Source organism: Solanum verrucosum, unplaced genomic scaffold (genome assembly GCF_900185275.1).
Source record: "Solanum verrucosum unplaced genomic scaffold, falcon-dt-bn FXZP01000108.1, whole genome shotgun sequence".
In the NCBI taxonomy this organism is placed as follows: Eukaryota; Viridiplantae; Streptophyta; class Magnoliopsida; order Solanales; family Solanaceae; genus Solanum; species Solanum verrucosum.
In genome coordinates this window covers 2376546-2403920 of record NW_026020274.1, presented here as the reverse complement: position 1 = coordinate 2403920, position 27375 = coordinate 2376546, and the positions used below count along the sequence as shown (strand labels likewise).

Sequence of the window (27375 nt, the reverse complement as noted above, 5' to 3'; positions counted from 1 at the left end):
GTTGGGACATGCCCCAGTTAAGGCCAGCAAAACTGAAACTAAAAGACTGAAATAATGAAAAGATAGCATGATTGTTGTCCTCGAAGAATGAGGACTCACCACTGATGCTGCTGAACTGGAGATCGGGAACCGATCTAAGCGTGATATGGATGCTGAGAACCTGAACCTACATCACGAGAAGATGTAACGCAGAGTATGCGTCAGTACTTGAAAAGTACTGAGCATGCATGATAGGATAAAGTTGGATTAAACATATAACTGAACAAGCAATAAAGCAAGAACATAATCTAAACCTGTCATAGATACTGAATACTAAATGCAATGACCGATTTATAACATGTTGAGACTGAAATACTGAATATATTGATAAATTGTCAATACAATAGAATTTGACTGAACTGTGGGAGCTACTAATAACGGATAATAAAACCACATGAGCTAAATGTGGAGTCCGATGTATACGCCCCATTGAGAGGACCCAATATACTCTGCCAGAGGTGTAGAGGCATGCTGGCGTGATCACTGAAATGATGCCCACAGAGGGGACTTACAACCTACGTGGCTAGTAGTTCTGGGACTATTTGGGTGCGCTGAACCCTAGTCCAACTCGGTATTATACTACTCCCAATAGATTAAGTGGTTAACACATTATGACTGAATTTATGTATTATACTGGATAGCTCAAACTGACATGCAAACAAAGAATGCGCAATAATATATTGATAATGACACATTCCATAACTGAGGCATGAATATCTAATATAACTGAAATATCTGACCTAGCATGTGTAATTCAAGAACTAAAGAAATACATAGCTAGGGTTATGAAATTCATGCAAGACACGACGTAATAACATGGTAATCTGATTTGGAACATGTAAATAACTCATTCATGGTAATCTACTGAAGTTCTGGAAACCCTAGGTCTAGTCATGATAAGGGAATCAAGAATCTGACTGAATTTTAGGGGCCTAATGGGTGAAAGGAACCCACTAGTGAAATCCCACATATCTGGTGATGAATTTCATGGAGAAATCTTTCGATTTTTGGGATGGAACTGATGGAATCTTACTGCGTTCTTGAACTAGGGTTGGTCACATCTTTCTTTTCTTATGCTTCTAAATTTCTAAGTTTTGATTAATGATTTTGACTAAGGTAAGTTCTAGTTATATTTCTAGGCTTAAACTGACTAAAACCTCATAATTGAGGATCTAAACGACGTAGTTTAAAGTTAAACAAAATAGGAAAAGACCAAAAGACCCCCGACTTAACTGTTGTCGGAGTGACGGATGAACCTGGTCCACGGACCGTGGTCCTACCTACAGTCTGTCCTGGTCCTTCATCGTTTGGCTCAAAGACTGGGATCTGTGAGCCAAGATCTACAGATTGTGGTCCAACCTACGGTCTATAGGTCCTGGTCGTGGGTCGGGATCTTTGAGTTTTCTAGAGACCTTGATCCACAGACCGTGGTCCCACCTATGATCGAGGTTTTCTGGGTTTTTTTTTCTGTGGACCACGTTCCACGGACTCTGGTCCAACCTACGATCAGTAGGTGGCACCTGCACTTCTGGAAATCTGCATTCTGGTCTATCTAGGATATGAGGTGTTACATTATCTCCCCCTTGGGAACATTCGTCCTCGAATGAAGACTAAACTAGCTGGAATTGAGGGAAAGAGCTACAAACCCTACCACTAAACATTGAAAACTGATTTCTGACTTAACTGAGTTCCAAAACATGCAAATACGCTGAAAATGTAAGTACAAACTGAAGGAACATGCTACTAACACTGAATCTACGCATGAATAACTGAAAAATTGAAGAGGAACTATTACCTCAAGTTGGAGTGGAATCGGAAGGAAAGAGGTGAGGGTACTTGGACTTCATGGCTTCTTCTGCTTCCCAAGTAGCTCCCTCTATGGACTGACTCCTCCACAAAACCTTGACTGAAGCGACTTCTTTGTTTCTCAACCTTCTAACCTGACGATCAAGAACCTCAACTGGTACATCCTTATAAGAAAGGCTATTTTTTACAGTCACACTATCTAATGGCACCATGGATGTTGGATCACCCATACACTTCTTCAATAGTGAAATGTGAAAGACTGGATGCACTGTTGCTAAATCTACTAGCAACTCTAGCTCATAAGCCACTTTACCAATCAATTTCAAGATACGGTAAGGGCCTACGTATCTGGGACTGAGCTTCCCTTTCTTGCCAAATCTCATCACCCCCTTCATAGGTGACACTTTTAGGAAAACCCAATCATCAACTTGGAACTCTAGTTCCCTTCTCCTTACACCTACATAAGACTTCTGGCGACTCTGGGCTATCTTAAGTCTATCTCTAATGAGTTGCACTTTCTCCATAGAATATGGCCCTATCAAGGCTGCTTCACCTACTTCAAACCAACCAACAGGAGATCTGCATCTACGCCCATACAATGCGTCATAAGGGGCCATCTGGATGCTAGAATGATAATTATTGTTGTAGGTGAACTCTCTATGAGGAAGGTGATCATCCCAACTACCCTTGAAATTGATCACATAAGCTTCAACATGTCCTCTAAGGTCTGAATGGTGCGCTCTGCCTAACCATCCGTCTATGGATGAAATGTTGTGCTAAGATTAACCTGAGTACTAAGACCTTTTTGGAATGACTTCCAGAAATGAGCGGTAAACTGAGGACCTCTATCTGAGATGATAGAAAAAGGAACCCCATGCAACCTCACAATCTCATTAATATAAAGCTTGGCGTAGTCCTTCGTCGAATCTGTAGTCTTGCCACCTAAAAGCGAGAAGACTTAGTAACTCTATCAACTATCACCCAAATGGAGTCATGTTGTCTGTGAGTACGAAGTAAACCTGTGATGATGTCCATGCTGATCACTTCCCACTTCCGAGTAGGAATGTTAATATCTAGAGTCATACCTCATGGTTTCTAATGTTCTACCTTGACTTGCTGGCAATTGGGGGACTTAGCCACAAAATCTGTTATATCTCTTTTCATATATACCATTCCACCAATAAACTTCCCGCAGATTGTGGTACATCTTAGTAGCGCCTGGACGGATAAAATATCTGGAGTTATGGGCCTTTACAAGAATATGTTGTCTCAACTCGCTCACATTAGGACCACATAATCGACCGTGGTAGCGAAACACACCATCTCCCCTTTTGGAGAAAACCTCAACTCTTTGTTGAAGGACTGCACCCTTGAGTTCGAGGAATATTGGATCACTGTCTTGATTTTCCTTAACTTTCACTACCAAAGAAGATTCTGCCCTATTCTAAATCGTTACACCACTATCTGATATGCTCATAAGACGAACTCCTAGGCGAGCAAGTCTATGAACATCCTTTGCTAGCTTCTTTCTTTCTTCATCAACATGTGCTACACTACCCATGGATAATATGCTAAGAACATCTTCTACTACATTTGCCTTACCAAGATGGTAATGCACACTCATATCATAATCCTTGAGGAACTCTAGCTATCTTCTCTCACGAAGATTCAACTCTTTCTGGGTGAACACATATTGAAGACTCTTATGGTCGCTGAACACATCTACGTGAACACCATACAAGTAATGTCTTCAAATCTTTAGTGCAAACAACACTGTTGCAAGCTCGAGATCATGAGTCGGATAATTCTTCCCATGCACCTTAAGCTATCTAGAAGCATAAGCTATAAACTTACCTCACTGCATCAACACACAACCTAGGCCGACTCTGGATGCATCACAGTAAATCACATAATCGTCTGAACCTTCTAGTAGAGTCAAAACATGAGTTGTAGTCAACCTAGTTTTCAATTCTGCGAAGCTTTTCTCACAATCATCTAACCACTGAAACTTGACCATCTTCTGAGTCAACCTAGTCAATGGTGAGGCTATGGATGAAAATCCTTCCACGAACCTTCTATAATAGACCGCTAGACCCAAAAAACTTCTGATATCGATAAGAGAGGTAGGTCTGGGCCATTATTTCACTACCTCTATTTTCTGGGAATCTACTCGAATCCTTTCACTAGACACTATATGCCCAAGAAAAGTTATCGACTGCAACCAAAACTTGCACTTGTTAAATTTAGCGAATAACTGGCGATCTTTGAGAGTCTGCAGAACAACTCTCAAATGACTCGCATGTTCTTCCTTATTTCTAGAGTAAATAAGGATATCATCAATAAAGATGATAACGAACAAGTCCAAGTAGTGCTTGAACACTCTGTTTATCAAGTCCATGAAAGTTGGAGGAGCATTGGTTAGTCCAAATGACATAACTACAAATTCATAATGACCATACCAAGTTCTGAAGGCTGTCTTTGGAATGTCACTATCTCTGACCTTGAGCTGATTATAACCCGATCTGAGGTCTATCTTTGAGAAATGACTAGCACTCTGAAGTTAGTCAAACAAGTCATCAATCCTGGGGATGGGATACTTATTCTTGATTGTGACATTGTTCAACTGCCTATATTCAATGCACATTATGAGAGAACCGTCTTTCTTCTTTATGAACAACACTAGTGAACCCCATGGCGAAATACTAGGTTTGATGAAGCCCTTATCTAGAAGGTCTTTCAACTGCTCCGTCAATTCATTAAGCTCAACTGGATCCATTCTATAAGGAGGAATAGAAATAGGTTAGGCATCTGGAAGGAGGTCAATTCCAAATTTGATTTCCCTATCGGGAGGAACTCCGGGAAGATCTTCTAGAAACACTTCTGGGAACTCATTAACCATAGGAACTGACTCAAGAATTGGGGTTTCAGAGCTTGAATCCTTAACCCGAACTAGATGATAGAGATAACCCTTAGAGATCATCTTTCTAGCCTTAAGGTAAGAAATGAATTAACCCATAGGTGCTAAGCTATTACCCTTCCATTCTAAGATTGGTTCGTCTGGAAACTGAAAACGAACAATCCTAGTTCTACAATCGATTGAGGCATAACAGGAATGTAACCAATCCATGCCTAGAATGACATCGAAGTCTACCATTTCTAACTCTACAAGATCTGCTGAGGTGACTTTCTGATAGACTGTGATAGGGCAATTTCTGTATACCCGTCTAGTTATAACTGGGTCACCGACTGCAGTAGAGACTGAGAAGGGCTCTGAGAGAGTTTCTGGGCTAATACTGAATTTGACCGCTATATAAGGAGTTACAAAAGACAAAGTAACCCCTGGATCTAACAATGCATAAACGTCAAGATCAAAAACTCGTAGCATACCAGTGACTACATCAGAAGAATCTTCTTGATCCTGGCGAGCCTGGAGAACATACAACCTGTTTTAGCACTGGCCGCCACCTATACCAGATAAGTTACCCTGCTGAGTCGGGCAACCTGCTGGTGCTACTGAAGTTGTGGACTGAGCATTACCATTATTACCTCCTTGACCCGGACAATCTTTCAACCTGTGACCAGACTGACCAAACCCAAAGCATTCTTCATTCTCTGCAAGGCACTCTCCCGGATGGTTCTTACCAAACTTAAAGAAGGTTGGGTAGGTTTTGGTACCTGAAACAGTTCCCTGAGACTTAGAGTCTGATGCCCTACTTTTCTAATCTTGTCTAAACTTGGAAGATGGAACACTAGCTGATGAAGAGGTAGGGGCTGAAAATTTTTGCTGACTCTACGAGTGATTACCACCACCCAATTTCTGTTGAGAATAGTCATAGATGCCTGCCCTATCCTTCTTGTTCTCTTTAGTCTTGTCACGCTCCGAGCCTTCACCCTGGGCGGGACCGGCACTCGGAGACCATTGATGGCCCCAAGCGAACCCTTGGCCTGACTTTCTTAACTCAGTGGAAACTTAACTCAACAAAATAACTCAATGCAATGGAAGGTCATAAGACAACTTAAATGATACAAATCTAGCCAAAAAGGCAACTCGAGTCTCAAAATAGAATATTTACATATGTACATAGATAAGAGACTCAAAACTAACTGACTGACTGTCTATGAAGCCTCTAAAATACTGAGATAGATGTTGGGACAGACCCCGCAACATCCTAATAAAACAAAACTTAAGAACCCAAATAACCAAGTCCTCCGGAAAGCAAGGAGGCTCACCACTGACTCTGGAGTGCTCAACTGGATCAACGGTGTGCTGGATGCTGATCCTGGGTACCTACGTCTGCATCGTAAAATGATGCAGGCCAACTGGCATCAGTACATGGAATGTACGAGTATGCGAGCTGGACCACTAAACAACAACTTAAGCTTGAAAGGAATACAAAGAGAACTTACTTTGGCTCTGTTCAACTCAAGAATAACTTAACTCAATATAAAGCATTAAGACACATGCAATATATATAAAGCTTTGTAAAACTATTTAAAACATGACGTAAAAATCATATTTATAATATCATGAAAAATACCATGCTTCCTCTCAAAGTCTACTTGTGCAATGCATGAATGAAGTCCCATACCCCCATCCATACTAAGCAGAACTTATCGAGGAACCAAGCTATTTCTAATGATGTGGGAGTTTCTCTAATCGATAACCACCATTATGAAACTAAGTGGTGATACAACGTTTTAACTCACGTTGCCCAAGGACCATCCTATGCCTTGCCGTCGATATAGGACCTTACTTTAACTTTTGCTTAATGGATCCACTAGCTTAACTTTCGTGATCATCTAAAAAGTATGATCCGAGAAATCCCATGTTTGGCTACATGGTTCTTATGGAGAGTTGAGTTAATATGAACTCGTGTCCCCAATTCGGTGCTCAAGACTACTCCCAAAAAAATACTTTAGCTCATAAGTGTTTTAAACACATCTTTCTTTAGTTGAGATAATTACTCAAAACTTAGCCCGAAGGCACTTGAAAACTCTTTTTAAAAAGAACAAATCAAAACCATATTTTTAATATGATCATTGATGACTCGGGATATTCATACTGCTTAAACATTGATGGTATATCTAGAGACCATACTGTTTAAACATTGATGACATACTCGATTTGTCATACTAATCATATTTTAGAAACTCTTTTGCAAAACTCATCTTTTCTTTTTAAAAGAGATAGTGCTCAAACTTCTCAAAACACTTTTGGAAATCTCAGTTTCCTCTCAACTTAAATGTGAAAACACTTATAAACTTCTTTGGGAAATACTTAGTTCCCTAATTACTTTTGAGAAATGAACTCAACTCTTGACTCTTGACTTATCTCGAAACTCTTGACTTAACTGGAAACTCTTTACTTGACTTGAAACTCTATACTCTTTACTCGGCTTGAAACTTGAGACTCTTTGCTTGACTTGAAACTCTATACTTAACTTGGCTTGAAACTTGAACCTTAAAATTAAGTTAAAGCATTCAATTAAGACTCTTGAATAACTTTATAAACTTGCTTGAACTTACTTTTAAACCTTGCTTGACTTGACTCTAACTTCACCTTTGCTTGATACTAACTCGCCTTGAATTGAATTATGGATTCAAGGTATATGATCACACGTATTTAGATGAGTTCGGGATGTTTAGAAACACTTTGGGGTGTTGGAAACAACTAGGGAACATAGGTATAATACCTAGGAACAAGCATGAGAAAGTGGGGAAGGAAGGGAAAAGCTTGGTGCTCTTGGCGCGCGGAGCGCCAGACCAAAAACTTCAGAGAGGGCCTGCTGGCATACTGAGAGGCACGCTGCCCCAAGGGGGAAACTTTAGAACCCCTTTTGGGGCGCGCTGGCAGGCGCGACGCGCCGACCCCTTGCCCAGAAAACTCGACTTTTCTCCCTTGTTTCTCCAACTCTAAACCTTCCAAACTTCCAAGGTTCCAACACCAAACACTTAGAACCATAAACCCCTTAACATACAGTAGATTATAACTCAAAAACACAACTGGAAAACATGTCCAATCAACAATAGCTTCAACATCACAATCAACAACAACTAACAACTTCAACAACTTCAACAACATATCCAATCTTTCTCAATAATGATGAGTTTGGGGTGTGGGGGAAAGGATCAACCCACACTAAAGACTCACATACCTTGCTAGGGATCACCCCCGACGATATCCACGACGGAACTTGCTTGATCTCCTCTTTCTTCTCTTCTTCTCCTCTTCTTCTCTTCTTCTTCTCTCAAGCCCTAGCTCTTACTCTTTTAAAAAGGGACAAAAATGATCCACAAATCATCCTAACACAATAATATAACCAAAGGAATTGGTTAGTGAAAAGACCAAAATGCCCTTAAAATTTTCGGACGGATTTCCCTGCCAACTGTCCAACTTCCAAAGGGCATAACTCACTCATACGAACTCGGAATCGAGCAAACTCGGTGGCGTTGGAAAGATCATTCCACAATATCTGCAATCATAACTGTAACTACTCTTAACTCATCCTGATCTAGGAGTTATGACTGCTCAAAGTTGGCCAAAAACTCACTGATTTCCCATACAACCAATTTTCCAAATTTTTAAAATTCTTTCCAAAAATGAAAATTTCCAATTCTAAGCCTCTTCAATTATTTCAAAATGCCGGATGTTACAAGTATGTTCCCTAAGCTTATCACCCTCAACTTGCTTAGCATGAGTCATGAGCCTAGAGGTGTTCATATTTTCCAGGAACATGACATTCCTACACTCTGTCTTTACCAAGTCTGACACTCCATATAGGAACTTATTCATCTGAGCCCTGGAATCAGCAACCATGTGAGGAGCATACCTGGAAAGTTGGGTAAACTTGAGCCCATACTCTTGGACTGTCATGCTACCTTGCCTTAAGTTCATAAATTCCTGAGCTTTTGCCTCCCTTAGCTCTCATGGGAAGAATTTGTCCAGAAAAGTCTCACTAAAGCAATCCCAAGTGATAGGAGCTACATTTGTACCCCTGCTCTCTTTCCACTGAGTGTACCAGATATGAGCCACATCCTTAAGTTGGTAAGATGCTAACTCAACTTGATCATTCCCAGTTACATGCATCACTTCAAAGATCTTCTTGACCTCATCAATGAAGTTTTGGGGATCCTCACCAATCTGCGATCCTAAGAACTCTGGCGGATTCATCCTAACAAAATCTCGCTCTCTAGCTGCAGCTGACCCAACATTTGTGTCTGCTGGAACTGGAACCCGTTGATTGTTCTAGTTGGCAACTTTCTGAGCCAACATCTGAATGGCGTTCCAGAACTCTGCATTCAAAACTTCTTGATCTGGGACCGAAGGAGTTGCGTTTACGTTCCTGGCGTTAGCTCTACGAGGAGGCATGATCACTGAAACGTAGAACGTTAAGTTAGAATGGAATTAGATCATACCTTACGCACGATAAGAGTAACAGGAAAATGAAGATTTTTCCTAAAACACTTTGTAGTCTCCCTCTCATTAGATGTGGTGCACTTTACACCCATGAAAAGGACTCTACTTAGTGTGGCTTTTCAGACATCCTAGGACACTTAAACCTAGTGTTCTGATACCAAGTTGTCATGCCCCAAGCTACCCCCGAGACGCAGACACGGGACCTAGGATCATAAGTGACCCCAAGATAACCCTACTGGCATAATCATGATCATACTAAAGATAAACTGAGAAATAAAACTAATGCGGAAGCTAATAATAAATAAATCTGAAATGATGGGGAATACCCATATACTAAAACTGAATATCAAATCTGAGAGTTTAATACAAAAAAAACATCAAACTCAAATACTAAGTTGAATCTAACTATGTTTGAAAATAGCCTCTAACTGACTAGAAGTGTTGGGACATGCCCCAACCAAGTCTAGCAAAACTAAAACTAAAAGACTGAAATAATGAAAAGATAGCATGATTGTTGTCCTTGAAGAATGAAGACTCACCACTGATGATGTTGAACTGAAGATAGGGACCCGATCTAAGCGTGATTTGGATGTTGAGAATCGGAACCTACATCACGAGAAGATGTAGCGCAGAGTATGCGTCAGTATTGAAAGGTACTGAGCATGCAGGATAGAATAAAGCTGAAATAAATATATAACTGAACAAGCAATAAAGCAAGAGCATAATCTAAACCTGTCATAGATACTGAATACTGAGCTAACTAAATGCAATGACCGATTTATAACATGTTGAGACTGTAATACTGAATATACTGATATATGGTCAATACAATAGAATCTGACTGAATTGTGGGAGCTACTAATATTCGATAATAAAACCACATGAGCTAAATGTGGAGTCCGATATATACGCCCCATCGAGAGGACGCAATATACCCTACCAGAGGTATAGAGGCATGCTGGCGTGATCACTGAAATGATGCCCACATAGGGGACTTACAACCTACGTGGCTAGTAGTTCTGGGACTATTTGGGTACGTTGAACCCTAGTCCAACTCGGTATTTTACTACTCCCAATAGATTAAGTGGTTAACACATTATGACTGAATTTATGTATTATATTGGATAACTCAAATTGACATTCAAACTGAGAATGCGCAATAATATACTAATAATGACATATTCCATAACTGAGGCATGTATATCTAAAATAACTGAAATATCTGACCTAGCATGTGTAATTCAAGAACTAAAGAAATACATAGCTAGGGTTATAAAATTCATGCAAGAAACGATGTAACAACATGATAATCTAATTTGGAGCATGTAAACAACTAATTCATGGTAATCTGCTGAAGTTCTGGAAACCCTAGGTCTAGTCATGATAAGGGAATCAAGAATCTGACTGAATTCTAGAGACCTAATGGGAGAAAGGAACCCACTAGTGAAATCGCACATACCTGGTGACGAATTCCACGGAGAAATCTTTCAATTTTGGGGCTGGAACTGATGGAATCTTAATGCGTTCTTGAACTAGGGTAGTCGTCTCGTTCTCTTCTTACGCTTCTAAATTTCTAAGTTTTGATTAATGATTTTGACGAAGGTAAGTTCTAGTTATGTTTCTAGGCTTAAACTAACTAAAGCCTCATAATTTAGGGTCTAAACGACTTAGTTTAGGGGTTAAACGAAGTAGGAAAAGACCCCCGACTTAACTGCTGTCATAGTGACCGACGGACCGTTGTCCTACCTACGGTCCGTCTTGGTCCTTCGTCGTTTGTCTCAGAGATTGGGATCTGTGAACCAAGATCCACGGACCGTGGTCCAACTTACGGTCGTAGGTCTTGACCGTGGGTCGGGATCTTTGGGTTTTCTGGGGACCTTGATCCACGGACCGTGGGCCCACCTATGGTCGAGGTTTTCTAGGGGGTTTTCTGTGGACCATGTTCCACGGACCTAGTCCACAGACTGTGGTCCAACCTACGATCCGTTGGTGGCACCTGCACTTCTGGAAATCTGCATTCTGGTCTATATAGGATACGGGGTGTTACAAGCAGGCTTTCAGCCAATAGCCTTGCCCCAAGGGTTTGTGTCCATTTTGATATAGTCTCTTATCCAAAACACAAACTCAAGATTTGGAAAACAAAAACTTGTATTTTCTCTGAAAATTCATTAGCTTGAAAAGAAGGCCATCTTCAAGGAAGAACACTACTCAACTCAACAAAGGGACCTGATAGAGTGTTGAAGAGTCTTTGTTGTAGTTTGTGCTTTGTGTCTTATATGCTTACATTGTAAATCTATTCCTGTATTATAAAGGAATTAGATCTTTGTTCCGTTCTACCAAAATTCTAAGTCAGTTAAGGTCAACTAATTTAGTGGGCAGCATTGTTGTTGCTTAGTCAAATTCTAAGTCATCTAGTGGTAGGTGAGTTAGTGGGCAGTGTTGTATCTGCTTAGTCGAATTCTAAATCATCTAAGAGTTAACTGATTTAGTGGGCAGTGTTGTATCTGCTTAGTTGAAGTCTAAGTTATCTAGAGTTGGGTAGCTTAGTGGGCAGTGTGGTATCTGCTTAGTTGCTTTCTTTGTAGTAGAGTTACTACATAGAGGGGGGAAGGGATTTAGAGGTAAATTCCTAGGTTGCAAGAAGTTGTAATCTGAATCGTTGTTCCGTTTGAGTGAAATAGAGTTTGGGTTGAAAGCTTTTGAGGACATGTCGTGATTTTCACCGCCCTTGAGCAAGGGGGTTTCCACGTAAAATCCTTGTGCAGATTTTACTTCAAACTATTTACTTTCTGCATATATTTCAGTTACTGTTCTTGCAGAGTCAAGGGACCTGGTCCGTGACGTATAGTTTCCAACATTTACTTTCCAAGTTGATGTAGGTCGGTCATTAGTCTATTACAGAGTCTATATAGATGCATTATGCATTGATTGTAGAAGACTATTGACAATAGAATTCTAAGAATGTAGTTTCCATCTCTTCATGATGTGAACAGATTGTTGAATGTTGTGAGTAGTTTTGATTGTTTCTCTCAATTTTATTACTCTCTATATATAGCGAAGTAGTGGCAGTTACAGACTAGCTATTTGACAACACTAGACTATGTGGATAAGAATCTCAAGGCACTTGAAATGATAAAGTTAGTGAATTTCGTGGAGGTAGAGAGGTTGTTACCGAAAGACCCTTGGCTTCTTGATTTGGATCATGAAATCATTATCCCACAAAATCTCTTCTACCAGGAAAGTGAGAAAAGCATGTTGACATCATCTACGCATTCAGTGTGGAAAATACCCAAATAAATAAAACCATCTTTGATAATCAGATACATAAGCAGAATTAAAAAAAATATTCCTAATAACAAGTAGCAAGCACATTAAATCATGTAGATATTCATTTGATCATTCTCACTCGTGATTTGTTTTTTACTTCTTTAATTCAAAGGTTAATTTGAGTTTATTATTTTGATGATCACATGTGAAATCCCATGACACTATCCATGAACTTCAAAAGAAGTCATTATTCAATGAATCTTTTTTTAGAGTTTGAACTGATAAACTTCAAATTCTCAAACTTTTGTCAGAACCCCTGCATAGTAAAACTCTGATACATTGTGCTGAGTTTTTTTCCATATTTTCATTAAGGATATATCTATTCAAATTTCATTTCTTTATTAAAAAGCGGCTAAGGTTTGTATAGTTTTGAAATGATGGTTGAATGTTGGCGGTGTGAAAGTAGTTATCGTCCTTCCTCCACTCCCTTCTTTTTGTTGAATTGGATAATAATGCGCAAAATTACAGAGTAGGTAGAGCATTTGTCATTGGTAGTTCAGCAATTGTGTCTACCACATCATGCCTAACAAAAATAGTTCTTAATATGTCTACTCAAACCCGCTTACTGTCAAAATTCTAAGTCTTTCAAAAACTTAGTCCTATCACCCTCCTTTGCTAGAAGATCATCAACTTGATTTTGCTATCTGTAGTTGTGGCTGGTTGCTGGATTCATTAGTGATTGCATCGAAAACCTGCATTTAGAGACTAGTCAATGGTCATTATGAAAGATAAGAGTGTCTTCATCCCATGGGAAGGCAACGATGTGTTTGATGCTCGTATACAAAATCAACGTGTGGAGGAGATCAATGCTGGTATACGAAATCACCAAGTAAAGATTCAACATTGCTTCACCTGTATCGGGAAGGCAATGATATGATTGATTCTTTGGCAAAACACAATAAACTTAATTTTAGCTTCCAATGATAAACTGGAGCTTATGCTTTACAGTACCCCTGGTACTTACTTTCACTGTGTACAGTAATCATAATGTTGTGAACTAACAACGAAGCAAGTACTATTGTACCTTTTCTTTCATTATCACCGACAACAATAGAAAGGTGTGAAAAAAAAAATCTCTGCTTACAAACCAGTTAACATAAATGAGCAGAGGATCGTCAAAGCTAATTAGAAAGTCCAATCAGAGCTCAAGTAGAAAAGCATGAAACATAAATTTACCGTTCGGCAATTTCACAACCACTTATCGATACTACTGAAAAGTCTGCTAATATAACCAAATGTTCTCAACCTAATGCAATATAGGCACTTAGTAGCCGACGATCCACCAGTTTCCTCCTTACTAGCTAATTATAAAGAGAAGGAAAAAGGAACAGACTACTCATGGGATTGAGCATCACTTCAAAAAAAAGGAACAGGTAGATCACTGTAACTTAAATGAAGCATTCATTTGAAGGGATTTAACAACAGAGATTTGAAGTTCTCACCAAGTTTAGAGACACTTCCTGTGGACAATTGAGGGACCAAATTCATCATATTCCCTATTTGTTATACACATCTGCACGTGACGAAGATATTAGCAGTTAATTAAGAATTAACAAGAAGACAGTCACAGTTAGAACCAATTATTTGAGACTTAGGACTTAATCGGTTGATTTATTGATCCATCAAATAAAGCAAAAATAAACTAACTTGTTGGAAAGTACTGAGTGAAGCGAGAACTGATCCTCCTATCCAGGTGCTGTACTTCCTCTCGGGTGGTGCAAACACCTTGATCTTCTTGTGGCTCGGAGCAAGAGCAGTGATTTCCTTGGTCATACATTCTGCTAAGCCAGGAAACAAAGTTGAGCCACCACTAAGCACAATGTTTGCAAATAAATCTTTCCTAATATCAACATTGCATCTCATGATTGAGTTGTAAGCTTTTTCATGAATTCCCGTCGCTTCCATTCCAACCAATGATGGCTGGAATAAGGCTTCAGGACAACGGAACCTCTCAGCACCAATATTAATGATATGGCCAGAAGGAACCTAATAGCCCTTCTCAACTGATTTTGAGCATTATTTTGCCTTGTCAATCTCCTGTTCAAAATCCAGTGCAACATAACCAATTGTTTCCTTCATATCACAAACAATTAGTGATGCACTACAAATGATAGCTAGATGATAATAACTCTCTGTTTGTTTCACAAGATAATCGGTAAGATGACGACCACCAAGATTTAACAATGAGATAGCATCGGAAATTGCATGTCCCTCATATACAGGGATAATGTGGCTCACAGTATCACCAGAATCAACCACAATACCTTGTTGAAAAACAACAAATGAAATTAGTATTACTAACTAAAACAATAGAAGAAAACTAGCTTATGTCGGTATTCAATTCTGCTCGACTCTTACCATTTGTACGACCATTAGCTAACAGAGAAAGAACGGCCTGATTTTCAACATACATGGCTGGAACATTGAATGTCTCAAACATGACTTGAGTCATTTTCTCTCGGTTAGCCTTGGGGTTAAATGGTGCCTCAGTCAGAAGAATGGAATGCTCCTCTGGAGCAACACGGAGTTCATGGTAAAACGTATAATGCCAGAGCTCCTCCATATCATCCCAGTTTCTTACTACGCCACGGTCAATGGGATGTTTCAGAGTCAACACACCTCTTTTAGACAGAGCTTGATCACCAGCATAAGCAGCTTTTTGTCCAACCATGACGCCAGTATGATGAGGACGACCAACTATACTTGGGAAAACCGCCCTGGGAGAATCATCCCCAGCAAATCCAGCCTGAACAAATAAAGGACAGAGTTAACACCAATTATAGAACTGAAATTGCAATCAGTTTATTTCTAACTAACCTTGGTCATTCTACTTCCGCAGTCAATAACAAGTGTTTGAATATCCATGCCATCAGCCATCTTGTAACGACTTCAAATAAGTAGTATTTATTTTGCGAATTCAGACATCACTGTTATATCTACAGAGTCAAAGTTAAAATGGTTCATAAGATTGGCAAGAAATTTCAGATTGATGGAAGAATCTAAATTGATGGTTAATCAAACAAATTCGAAACTTACCTTTACCTGAAACGAATCCATTGCTAAAATCAATTGATGAGAAAAAGCTAGGATTCAAACTCCTCAATCCCCATACACGGCAATCATCTAGATTCTATTTTCTTGTATTAGAATTACTAAATTAGTAGTAATTAAAAATAATCAATATGCCCTTTAGCTTAGTTTTTGCTGATATTTATGGTCTCCAACTTTGGATGTGCACAAGTAGGCATCTAAATTTGTATAAAATTGAACAAATAGGCGCATGCATCCTACGTGGCATAATACACATTCGATAGGATGCCACGTAGGATTAACATGTCTATTTGTTCACATTCAGAGTTAGAGGGCATATATGTCAGTTGAAATCAAATTTAAGGCATATTTATATATTATCCCAATTACCAAATTTTAAATAGTTCGTAGCAATCCACGTATGTGCTCATCTCAAAATTGAGTGATATTCTTTATAATTAATTTCTTTAAATACTAATAGGCTATTCAAGTTAGTATATATTAGGAATTGAAGTTGCTTGTACTCCAAGGATTAAGAAAAATCAATTCGAGTCTGTAACATCCGACAATTTGAAATAGCTTTGAAGAGGCTTAGGATTGGAATTTTTCTTTTTTTGGAAAGAATTTTAAAGTTTTGGAAATTTGGCTAAGTATGGAAAAGGTGAGTTTTTGGCCAACTTTGATCAGTCGTAACTTATAGCTCATGATGAGTTAGAAGTATTTCCAGTTATGGTTGCATAGCCCTCGGAACGATCTTTCCAACGCCACCGAGTTTGCTCAATTCCGAGTCCGTATGAGCGATTTATGACCTTTGAAAGTTGGGCAGTTGACAAGGAAATCCGTCCGGGAATCATTAAGGGCATTTTGGTCTTTTCCCTAGCCTTTTATTTTGGTTTTATAAATGTGTTAGGCTGATCATTTTGATGAGTTTTACCATTTTAAAAGAAGTGAGAGTGAGGGTTTTGAGAGAAGAAGAAGAGAAGAAGAAGAGAAGAAGAGAAGAAGAGAAGAAGAGGAGATCAAGCAAGGAGATCATCGTGGATTTTCGTCGGGGGTGATCCCTACCAAGGTATGTGAGCTTTTAGTGGTGGGTGATCCTTTCCCCCACACACCTAACCCCTTTTATTCATTAAGAAAGGATTGGCTTTGTTGTTAAAGTTGTGAGTTGTTGTGGTTGAAGTTGTTAAAGTTGTTAGTTGTTGTTGTTGAAATTATAGTTGGTATTGTTGTTGATTGAAATGTTGAGATTCTTGATGATTTGGGACTTGTTTCCGGTTGGGGTTTTGAGTTGTATTCTATTGAATGTTGAGGGATATTATGCTTCTAAGTGATTGGGGCTGGAACCCTGGAGGTTAGAGGATTTAGAGTTGGAGACGTGAAGGAGAAAGTCGGGCAGCTTGCGAGGAGCACGTCCGCGTCGCGGACTTGTTCCCTCTGTGAACAAAATCTTCTCCGCGTCGCGGACAGGACGCGGACTCCACTGTTTTCAGAATTTATGATCAATTATTTTCTTAAGGTTGGCTGTCCCAAATCATTCCTAAATCATTCCTTAACATCATGAGGTCCTTCCAGGTACCAAATCAAGTCCTTGAATCCATAATTCAATTCAAGAAAGTTAGGATCAAGTCAAGTGGAGTTAGAGCCAAGCTTAGAAGTTAAGCAAGTCAAAGCAAGTCCTTAAAGCTTTTCAAGAGTCGTTATTGAACGTCTTAACGTCGTTTCAAGTCTTAAGTTGAGTTAAGAGTATCAAGTCTCAAGTTGAGTTAAGAGTTTCAAGTCAAGTCAAAATTAAAGAGTTTAAGTAAAGTAAGGAGTAAAGAGTCGAGTCCATTTCTCCAAAGTTATTAGGGAACTATGTACTTCCCAAAGAAGTTCTAAATGTTTTTACATTTAAGTAAGAAAGGAGCCATGTTTTCCAAAAGAGCCTTTGGGCTAAGTTTTGAGTAATCGTCTCAATCAAAGAAAGAAGTTATTTTAAAAGCATGAGCCAAAGTATTTTTGGGAGTAGTATTGAGCACCGAATTGGGGACACGAGTTCATATTAACTCGACTCTCCATAAGAACCATGCGCCAACATGGGACTTGACGTATCATTCTTTTTAGATGATCACGTAAGATTAGGCTAGTGGATCCACTAAGCAAAAGTAAGGTCCTATATCGATGGCAAGGTATAGGATGGTCCTTTGGCAACGTGAGGTAAAACGTTGTATCATCACTAAGGCTCGTAGTGGTGGTTGTCGGTTAAAGAACCTCCCACAAAAGCTGTATTATGTTTATAAAAGAAAAGTTTAGTTTGTTATCATTTTATCCTTAACGATCTAAGTTGTTTACATTCTTTTACAAGCTTTATATGTATGGCTCGTGTCTTATTGCTTTATATTAAGTTCAGTTATTCTTGAGTTGTACAGAGCCAAGGTAAGTTCTCTTTTGTATCCCTTTTTCAAGCTTAAGTTGTTTTTAGCGGTCCAGCTCGCATACTCGTACATTCCATGTACTGATGCCAGTTGGCCTGCATCGTTTTATGATGCAGACGCAGGTACCCAGGATCAGCACTCTGCACGCCGTTGATCCAGTTGGGCACTCTAGAGTCAGTGGTGAGCCTCCTTGCTTCCAGAGGGCTCAGTTATTTTGTTCTCTTAGTTTTGTTTATTAGGGTGTTGCGGGGTCTGTCCCAACATCCATCTAAGTATTTTAGAGGCTTCATAGACAGTCAGTCAGTTAGTTTTGAGTCTCTTATCTATGTATATATGTAAGTATTCTATTTTGAGACTCGAGTAGCCTTTTTGGCCAGATATGTATCATTTAAGTTGTATATGTCTCTGCATAGCATTGAGTTATTCTGTTGAGTAGGTTTCCGCTGAGTTAAGAAAGCCAGGCCAAGGGTTCGCTTGGGGCCAGCAATGGTCTCCGAGTGCCGGTCCCGCCCAGGGTGTAGGCTCGGGGCGTGACAAACTTGGTATCAGAGCACAGAGTTCAAGAGTCCTAGGGTGTCTATGAAGCCGTGTCTGTAGAGTCCTAGTTATCGGTGTGAAGCGCGCCACATCTATAATTGGGAGCCTACAACATTTAGGAAGTCTTCCCATTTTTTTTTCATACTCATCTCGTGCGCTAGAGTTGATCTCTAAAGAGTTTCCTTTTAATTCGTGCTTGCGCGTGTTTTCAGATAGTCATGCCTCCACGAAGAGTTGGTAGAGGGCGTCTTCCTAGACGCTATGTTGATGAGCAAGAGTTACCCTATGCACCGGGAGTGCAAGATCAAGGGGAAGTTTCTAATGCCGAGTTCAGAGAGGCAATTAGGATGTTGAGTCAAGCTGTAGCCAATCAGGTGGGTCAGCAAAGGGGAGTTCGACATGAAGGAGCTGACACTTCAAGGATCCGTGAGTTCTTGGGGATGAATCCTCCGAGTTTCATGGGATCAAGCACTACTGAGGACCCAGAGAACTTCATTGAGGAGTTGAAGAGGATTTTTGATGTAATGCATGTAGCAGACACTGAGCGGGTTGAACTAGCTGCGTATCAGCTGAAGGATGTTGCTAGAACATGGTTTGACCAGTGGAAAGGGGGTAGAGTTGAGAATGCACCATCGGCGAGTTGGGCCGATTTTGAGGAAGCTTTCTTGGGGCATTTCTTTCCTCGAGAATTGAGAGAGGCCAAGGTACGTGAGTTCCTTACCCTTAAGCAGGAGCCCTTGAGTGTTCGCGAATACAGTCTGAAGTTCACCCAACTTTCCCGCTATGCTCCGGAGATGGTTGCGGACATGAGGAATAGAATGAGCTTGTTTGTTGCTGGGCTGTCTCGGTTGTCGAGTAAGGAAGGTAGGGCTGCAATGCTTATCGGGGACATGGACATATCCAGATTAATGGTCTATGTACAGCAGGTTGAGGAAGAGAAGCTGAGGGATAGGGAAGAGTTCAGGAGTAAGAGAGCCAAGACCGGAATGAGCCTGGGCAGCAGAAAGGTAATGTGAATCGTCCGTCCTTCCAAGAAAGGCAAAAGGGACCTGCTCCATCATCTGTTAGCGCACCCGCACCAAGGTACAGAGGTGGTCATAATGGCCAGAATTCGAAGGACTTCAAGGCTAGACCAGTACACTCCTCAGGTAGTGTGGCACAAAGAAGCAGTTTGTTTCCTGCATGCGCTAGGTGTGGTAGAACCCACCCAGGCAAATGTCGTGATGGCCAGACAGGATGTTTTAAGTGTGGGCAAGAGGGTCACTTCGTGAAGGAGTGCCCTAAGAATAATCAAGGTAGTGGAAGTTTGGGTAGTAGGACCCAATCTTCATCAGTTGCTCCCCCAGACAAGATGGCACCTAGAGGAGCTACTTCTAGTACCGGTGGAGGAGCAAATCGCCTTTATGCTATCACCAGTCGCCATGAGCAAGAGAACTCTCCGAATGTTGTCACTGGTATGATCAAAGTCTTTGCTTTTGATGTATATGCTTTGTTAGATCCAGGAGCAAGTTTATCTTTTGTAACTCCTTATGTTGCGAATAAGTTTGATGTTCTTCCTGAAAGACTTTGTGAACCCTTTTGTGTCTCTACACCTGTTGGGGAATCTATTCTAGCTGAAAGAGTTTATCGTGATTGTCCTGTTTCTATCAATCACAAGAGCACCATGGTTGATTTGATTGAGTTAGACATGGTAGATTTCGATGTCATTTTAGGTATGGATTGGCTTCATGCTTGTTATGCATCGATAGATTGTAGAACTCGAGTGGTCAAGTTTCAGTTTCCGAGTGAGCCAATCTTAGAGTGGAGTAGTAGTTCAGCAGTGCCCAAGGGTCGTTTTATTTCGTACCTTAAGGCAAGAAAGTTAGTTTCAAAGGGTTGTATCTATCACTTAGTCCGAGTTCATGACTCTAGTGTTGAGATACCTTATTTTCAGTCGGTTCCTATAGTAAGAGAGTTTCCAGAAGTTTTTCCTGATGATCTACCCGGAATTCCTCCCGAGAGAGAAATAGATTTCGGCATAGATCTCATTCCAGATACTCGACCTATCTCTATTCCACCTTATAGAATGGCACCAGCAGAGTTGAAAGAGTTGAAAGAGCAGTTGAAGGATCTTCTAGAGAAGGGTTTCATTCGACCGAGTGTCTCACCTTGGGGTGCTCCGGTTTTGTTTGTGAGAAAGAAAGATGGTTCCCTTAGGATGTGTATAGATTACCGCCAGTTGAATAAGGTTACCATCAAGAATAAGTACCCTCTTCCGAGGATTGATGATCTTTTCGATCAGCTTCAGGGTGCCACTTGTTTTTCGAAGATTGACCTCAGATCAGGTTATCACCAGTTAAGAGTAAGGGAACGTGATATTCCAAAGACAGCTTTCAGAACCAGATACGGTCATTATGAGTTTTTAGTCATGTCTTTTGGTTTGACCAATGCGCCGGCTGCTTTCATGGACCTGATGAATAGAGTCTTCAAACCTTATCTAGATATGTTTGTTATTATTTTTATTGATGACATACTAATCTATTCAAGGAATGAAGAAGATCATGCTAACCATCTTAGAATAGTTCTTCAGACTTTGAAAGACAAGGAGTTGTATGCCAAGTTCTCTAAGTGTGAGTTTTGGCTTAAGTCTGTGGCGTTCCTAGGTCATATTGTGTCCGGTGATGGAATTAAAGTTGATACCGGAAAATTGAGGCAGTGCAGAATTGGCCTAGACCCACATCTCCAACTGAAATTAGGAGTTTCTTGGGTTTAGCTGGTTATTATAGAAGGTTTGTTGAGGGGTTCTCGTCTATTGCATCTCCTTTGACAAAGTTGACTCAGAAGGCCGCGAAATTTCAATGGTCTGAAGCTTGTGAGAAAAGCTTTCAGGAATTGAAGAAGAGATTGATTACGGCTCCAGTTTTGACGCTACCAGAAGGTACTCAAGGTTTTATGGTGTATTGTGATGCATCTAGAGTTGGTTTGGGTTGTGTCTTAATGCAGAATGGCAAAGTTATCGCTTATGCCTCCAGACAGTTGAAGGTTCATGAGAAGAACTACCCAACCCATGACTTAGAGCTAGCTGCTGTAGTATTTGCTTTGAAGTTATGGCGTCACTACTTGTATGGGTGCATGTCGACATATTCACTGATCACAAGAGCCTTCAATATGTGCTTACTCAGAAAGAGCTTAATCTCAGACAGAGGAGGTGGTTAGAGTTACTCAAGGATTATGACCTGAGTATTCTTTACCACCCAGGTAAGGCTAATGTTGTTGCTGATTCTTTGAGCAGGTTGTCTATGGGTAGCACTGCCCATATTGAAGAAGGAAGGAGAGAGTTGGCAAAAGATGTGCACAGACTGGCATGTCTGGGAGTCAGATTTACAGATTCCGCAGAAGGAGGAATTGCGGTGACGAGCAAGGCCGAGTCATCATTGATGTCAGAAGTGAAAGAGAAGCAAAATCAAGATCCCATTTTGCTTAAGTTGAAGGCAAATGTTCAGAGGCAAAGAGTATTAGCATTTGAACAAGGGGGAGATGGCGCTTTGAGATATCAAGGTAGATTGTGTGTACCTATGGTAGATGGACTCCAAGAAAGGGTTATGGAAGAAGCTCATAGCTCCAGATATTCCGTTCATCCGGGTTCCACGAAGATGTACCGTGACTTGAGAGAAGTTTATTGGTGGAATGGCATGAAGAAGGGCATTGCAGAGTTCGTTGCTAAGTGTCCAAATTGCCAACAAGTGAAAGTTGAACACCAAAGGCCCGGCGGTTTGGCTCAGAATATAGAGCTTCCGGAATGGAAGTGGGAGATGATCAATATGGATTTCATCACAGGGTTGCCAAGGTCTCGCAGACATCATGATTCTATTTGGGTGATTGTCGACAGAATGACAAAGTCAGCCCATTTTCTACCGGTAAAGACTACCCATTCGGCAGAAGATTATGCCAAGTTGTATATTCAAGAGATAGTGAGACTTCATGGAGTGCCAATCTCCATTATTTCAGATAGAGGTGCGCAGTTTACTGCACAGTTCTGGAAATCCTTTCAGAAGGGTTTGGGTTCAAAGGTGAGCTTAAGTACTGCATTTCATCCTCAGACTGATGGGCAAGCAGAGCGCACTATTCAGACCTTAGAAGATATGTTGAGAGCTTGTGTGATCGATTTCAAAGGCAACTGGGATGATCACCTACCTCTCATTGAGTTTGCCTACAACAACAGTTATCATTCTAGCATCCAGATGGCTCCATACGAAGCTCTATATGGGAGAAGATGTAGATCTCCTATTGGATGGTTCGAAGTTGGTGAAGCACGGTTGATAGGACCAGATTTAGTTCACCAAGCTATGGAGAAGGTGAAAGTGATTCAAGAGAGGTTGAAAACGGCACAGAGTCGCCAGAAATCCTACACTGATGTTAGGAGAAGGGCATTAGAGTTTGAAGTAGGTGATTGGGTATATCTGAAGGTTTCACCCATGAAGGGGGTTATGAGGTTTGGTAAGAAGGGGAAACTTAGTCCCCGGTATATCAGACCTTATCGCATAGTCCAGAGGGTCGGTAGTGTAGCTTACGAGTTAGAGCTACCACAAGAGCTAGCAGCGGTCCATCCGGTATTTCACATCTCTATGTTGAAAAAGTGCATAGGTGATCCTTCATTGATCCTACCGACTGAAAGTGTTAAGATCAAGGATAACTTATCTTATGAGGAGGTGCCGGTTCAGATTTTAGATCGCCAAGTTCGTAGGTTGAGAACGAAAGATGTGGCGTCAGTCAAGGTCCTTTGGAGGAACCAATTTGTTGAGGAAGCCACTTGGGAAGCCGAAGAGGACATGAAGAAGAGATATCCGCATCTTTTTGAATCCGGAGGGAATGCGGATTAAGGTATTAATTTCCTTCTTAGTGCTCTTTAATATATAATGGGCATGTTGTTGTTGTTGTTGTTGTTGTTTGCATGATTGCTTGTTGGGTGTTTGAGTTTGATGTTACACCCTTAGTTTTGTAAAAGTAACCTCATTCGAGGACGAATGTTCCCAAGGGGGAGATATTGTAACATCCGACAATTTGAAATAGATTTGAAGAGGCTTAGGATTGGAATTTTTCTTTTTTTGGAAAGAATTTTAAAGTTTTGGAAATTTGGCTAAGTATGGAAAAGGTGAGTTTTTGGCCAACTTTGATCAGTCGTAACTTCTAGCTCATGATGAGTTAGAAGTATTTCCAGTTATGGTTGCATAGCCCTCGGAACGATCTTTCCAACGCCACCGAGTTTGCTCAATTCCGAGTCCGTATGAGCGATTTATGACCTTTGAAAGTTGGGCAGTTGACAAGGAAATCCGTCCGGGAATCATTAAGGGCATTTTGGTCTTTTCCCTAGCCTTTTATTTTGGTTTTATAAATGTGTTAGGCTGATCATTTTGATGAGTTTTACCATTTTAAAAGAAGTGAGAGTGAGGGTTTTGAGAGAAGAAGAAGAGAAGAAGAAGAGAAGAAGAGAAGAAGAGGAGATCAAGCAAGGAGATCATCGTGGATTTTCGTCGGGGGTGATCCCTACCAAGGTATGTGAGCTTTTAGTGGTGGGTGATCCTTTCCCCCACACACCTAACCCCTTTTATTCATTAAGAAAGGATTGGCTTTGTTGTTAAAGTTGTGAGTTGTTGTGGTTGAAGTTGTTAAAGTTGTTAGTTGTTGTTGTTGAAATTATAGTTGGTATTGTTGTTGATTGAAATGTTGAGATTCTTGATGATTTGGGACTTGTTTCCGGTTGGGGTTTTGAGTTGTATTCTATTGAATGTTGAGGGATATTATGCTTCTAAGTGATTGGGGCTGGAACCCTGGAGGTTAGAGGATTTAGAGTTGGAGACGTGAAGGAGAAAGTCGGGCAGCTTGCGAGGAGCACGTCCGCGTCGCGGACTTGTTCCCTCTGTGAACAAAATCTTCTCCGCGTCGCGGACAGGACGCGGACTCCACTGTTTTCAGAATTTATGATCAATTATTTTCTTAAGGTTGGCTGTCCCAAATCATTCTTAAATCATTCCTTAACATCATGAGGTCCTTCCAGGTACCAAATCAAGTCCTTGAATCCATAATTCAATTCAAGAAAGTTAGGATCAAGTCAAGTGGAGTTAGAGCCAAGCTTAGAAGTTAAGCAAGTCAAAGCAAGTCCTTAAAGCTTTTCAAGAGTCGTTATTGAACGTCTTAACGTCGTTTCAAGTCTTAAGTTGAGTTAAGAGTATCAAGTCTCAAGTTAAGTTAAGAGTATCAAGTCTCAAGTTGAGTTAAGAGTTTCAAGTCAAGTCAAAATTAAAGAGTTTAAGTAAAGTAAGGAGTAAAGAGTCGAGTCCATTTCTCCAAAGTTATTAGGGAACTATGTACTTCCCAAAGAAGTTCTAAATGTTTTTACATTTAAGTAAGAAAGGAGCCATGTTTTCCAAAAGAGCCTTTGGGCTAAGTTTTGAGTAATCGTCTCAATCAAAGAAAGAAGTTATTTTAAAAGCATGAGCCAAAGTATTTTTGGGAGTAGTATTGAGCACCGAATTGGGGACACGAGTTCATATTAACTCGACTCTCCATAAGAACCATGCGCCAACATGGGACTTGACGTATCATTCTTTTTAGATGATCACGTAAGATTAAGCTAGTGGATCCACTAAGCAAAAGTAAGGTCCTATATCGATGGCAAGGTATAGGATGGTCCTTTGGCAACGTGAGGTAAAACGTTGTATCATCACTAAGGCTCGTAGTGGTGGTTGTCGGTTAAAGAACCTCCCACAAAAGCTGTATTATGTTTATAAAAGAAAAGTTTAGTTTGTTATCATTTTATCCTTAACGATCTAAGTTGTTTACATTCTTTTACAAGCTTTATATGTATGGCTCGTGTCTTATTGCTTTATATTAAGTTCAGTTATTCTTGAGTTGTACAGAGCCAAGGTAAGTTCTCTTTTGTATCCCTTTTTCAAGCTTAAGTTGTTTTTAGCGGTCCAACTCGCATACTCGTACATTCCATGTACTGATGCCAGTTGGCCTGCATCGTTTTATGATGCAGACGCAGGTACCCAGGATCAACACTCTGCACGCCGTTGATCCAGTTGGGCACTCTAGAGTCAGTGGTGAGCCTCCTTGCTTCCAGAGGGCTCAGTTATTTTGTTCTCTTAGTTTTGTTTATTAGGGTGTTGCGGGGTCTGTCCCAACATCCACCTAAGTATTTTAGAGGCTTCATAGACAGTCAGTCAGTTAGTTTTGAGTCTCTTATCTATGTATATATGTAAGTATTCTATTTTGAGACTCGAGTAGCCTTTTTGGCCAGATATGTATCATTTAAGTTGTATATGTCTCTGCATAACATTGAGTTATTCTGTTGAGTAGGTTTCCGCTGAGTTAAGAAAGCCAGGCCAAGGGTTCGCTTGGGGCCAGCAATGGTCTCCGAGTGCCGGTCCCGCCCAGGGTGTAGGCTCGGGGTGTGACAGAGTCCTTGTATGATTAAGAAAAAATAATTAAACCACCTATAAATAGAACAAGTCTGTTTATGAGTCCCCAAAATAAACAAAGACGTTTCTCACATCTAGAAATTATCTGTTATTCAATGGATATTGAAGTTGATCATTATACTGCTTTGGATTTAGCCTCCGGTGAGGAAGGGGCAAAGCTTTCTGAAATCGACATATCGAAAGCCTATCGAAAGAAAGCATTAGAATTGCATCCAGACAAGAGATCCGATGATCCCATTAATGCTCACTTCAACTTTCAAAATCTTAAGGCTTCCTACGACATTCTTAAGGATGAGAAAAAGAGGAAGTTATTTGATGAGATGATCCAATTACGAAAACAACAAGAAGATTCAAAGCGTAGAAAGATAATGCCAGAGCATATCTTTGTACCTGATATTAATTTGGCTCGACTAGAAGAGGAGGAAAGAATTTCTATAAAACTTCTAGGCGAAATTGCTAGAATTCGTGAAATATTTCTTTCAAAGAAAGAGTCACCAGACATGTGTGTTGACAAGGAAAAGGTGCTTAAGGTATCTTGGGATAAAATCGGTGAAGATTATACTTGCCAAAGACTGAGAGAGTTATTTAGTAATTTTGGTGTGGTTGAATATGTAATCATGAGTTCTAAGAAGAAACGTTATGCTCTTGTTGAAATGTCATCTAAGGACGACGCAGCTAAAGCCGCCTCTTGTGTCTTGGGCAATCTGTTTATTGTGCCTCTTCAGCCTACAATGTCATCTCCATTTTCTAACACAAGTGCAAACAATTAATATTTATAATTTGTAGGGTTGAATTTAATCTTAAAATATGATTTGTAATTGTTTCTCTGTATTAGCAAGGAAGTACATATATGCAGCTAGCTAATGCTTAGATATTTTGTTTATTTGACATACATAAAGTCTATATTTGTAGTGTTTGTTTCAAACTCATGAAGATTGTGGAGGTTTTTGATACATTGATTTGCAATGTATATTGTTTTATTCTATTTTTTCACGTTTTAACGTCAGCATTAAATACTCTTTCTCCAAATTATTTTCCAAGACTTAATACTAAACATCATGAATAGTTTGGTAAAATGCCTATATCAATAATTATTTAATTATTTTCTTAATGGGTGTGTCAAGTCAAACAAAGACAAGTAAAAGTGAACGGAGGGAATGACAAAAAAACTAACAATCAGGTCCTCGAAAAAGTAATTGCAACGTAGGGTTAGGCATTTGGGCAATCCACATCGAATATAATAAATTTGATCTGGATTTTTGGCTTCAGGATTCAAGAAATTAAAATCCAAATCAAATCAAATAAGTTCGGATTGGATCGATTTTCTTAAGTTCGATTTCACATT

General features: G+C 40.1%; 2 protein-coding genes and 1 pseudogene across 2 annotated transcripts in view; 2 read left to right on the top strand and 1 right to left on the bottom strand.

The window, feature by feature from the left end:
* The window catches only part of LOC125833971 (fructose-1,6-bisphosphatase, cytosolic), a 312269-nt gene that overhangs the window by 170483 nt on the left and 114411 nt on the right, over positions 1-27375 (top strand). The window lies entirely within an intron of this gene.
* On the bottom strand, positions 14037-15478 carry LOC125833989 (actin-104-like; annotated as a pseudogene).
* On the top strand, positions 26104-26800 carry LOC125833855 (uncharacterized). The gene has a single exon (XM_049513016.1). The coding sequence runs from the start codon at positions 26126-26128 to the stop codon at positions 26798-26800; it is 675 nt and encodes a 224-aa protein (XP_049368973.1). The 5' UTR covers positions 26104-26125.

What these genes read in the sequence shown, in the direction of transcription:
- LOC125833855 (XM_049513016.1), top strand. Translation starts at nt 26,126, where the DNA reads ATGGATATTGAAGTTGATCATTATACTGCTTTGGATTTAGCCTCCGGT.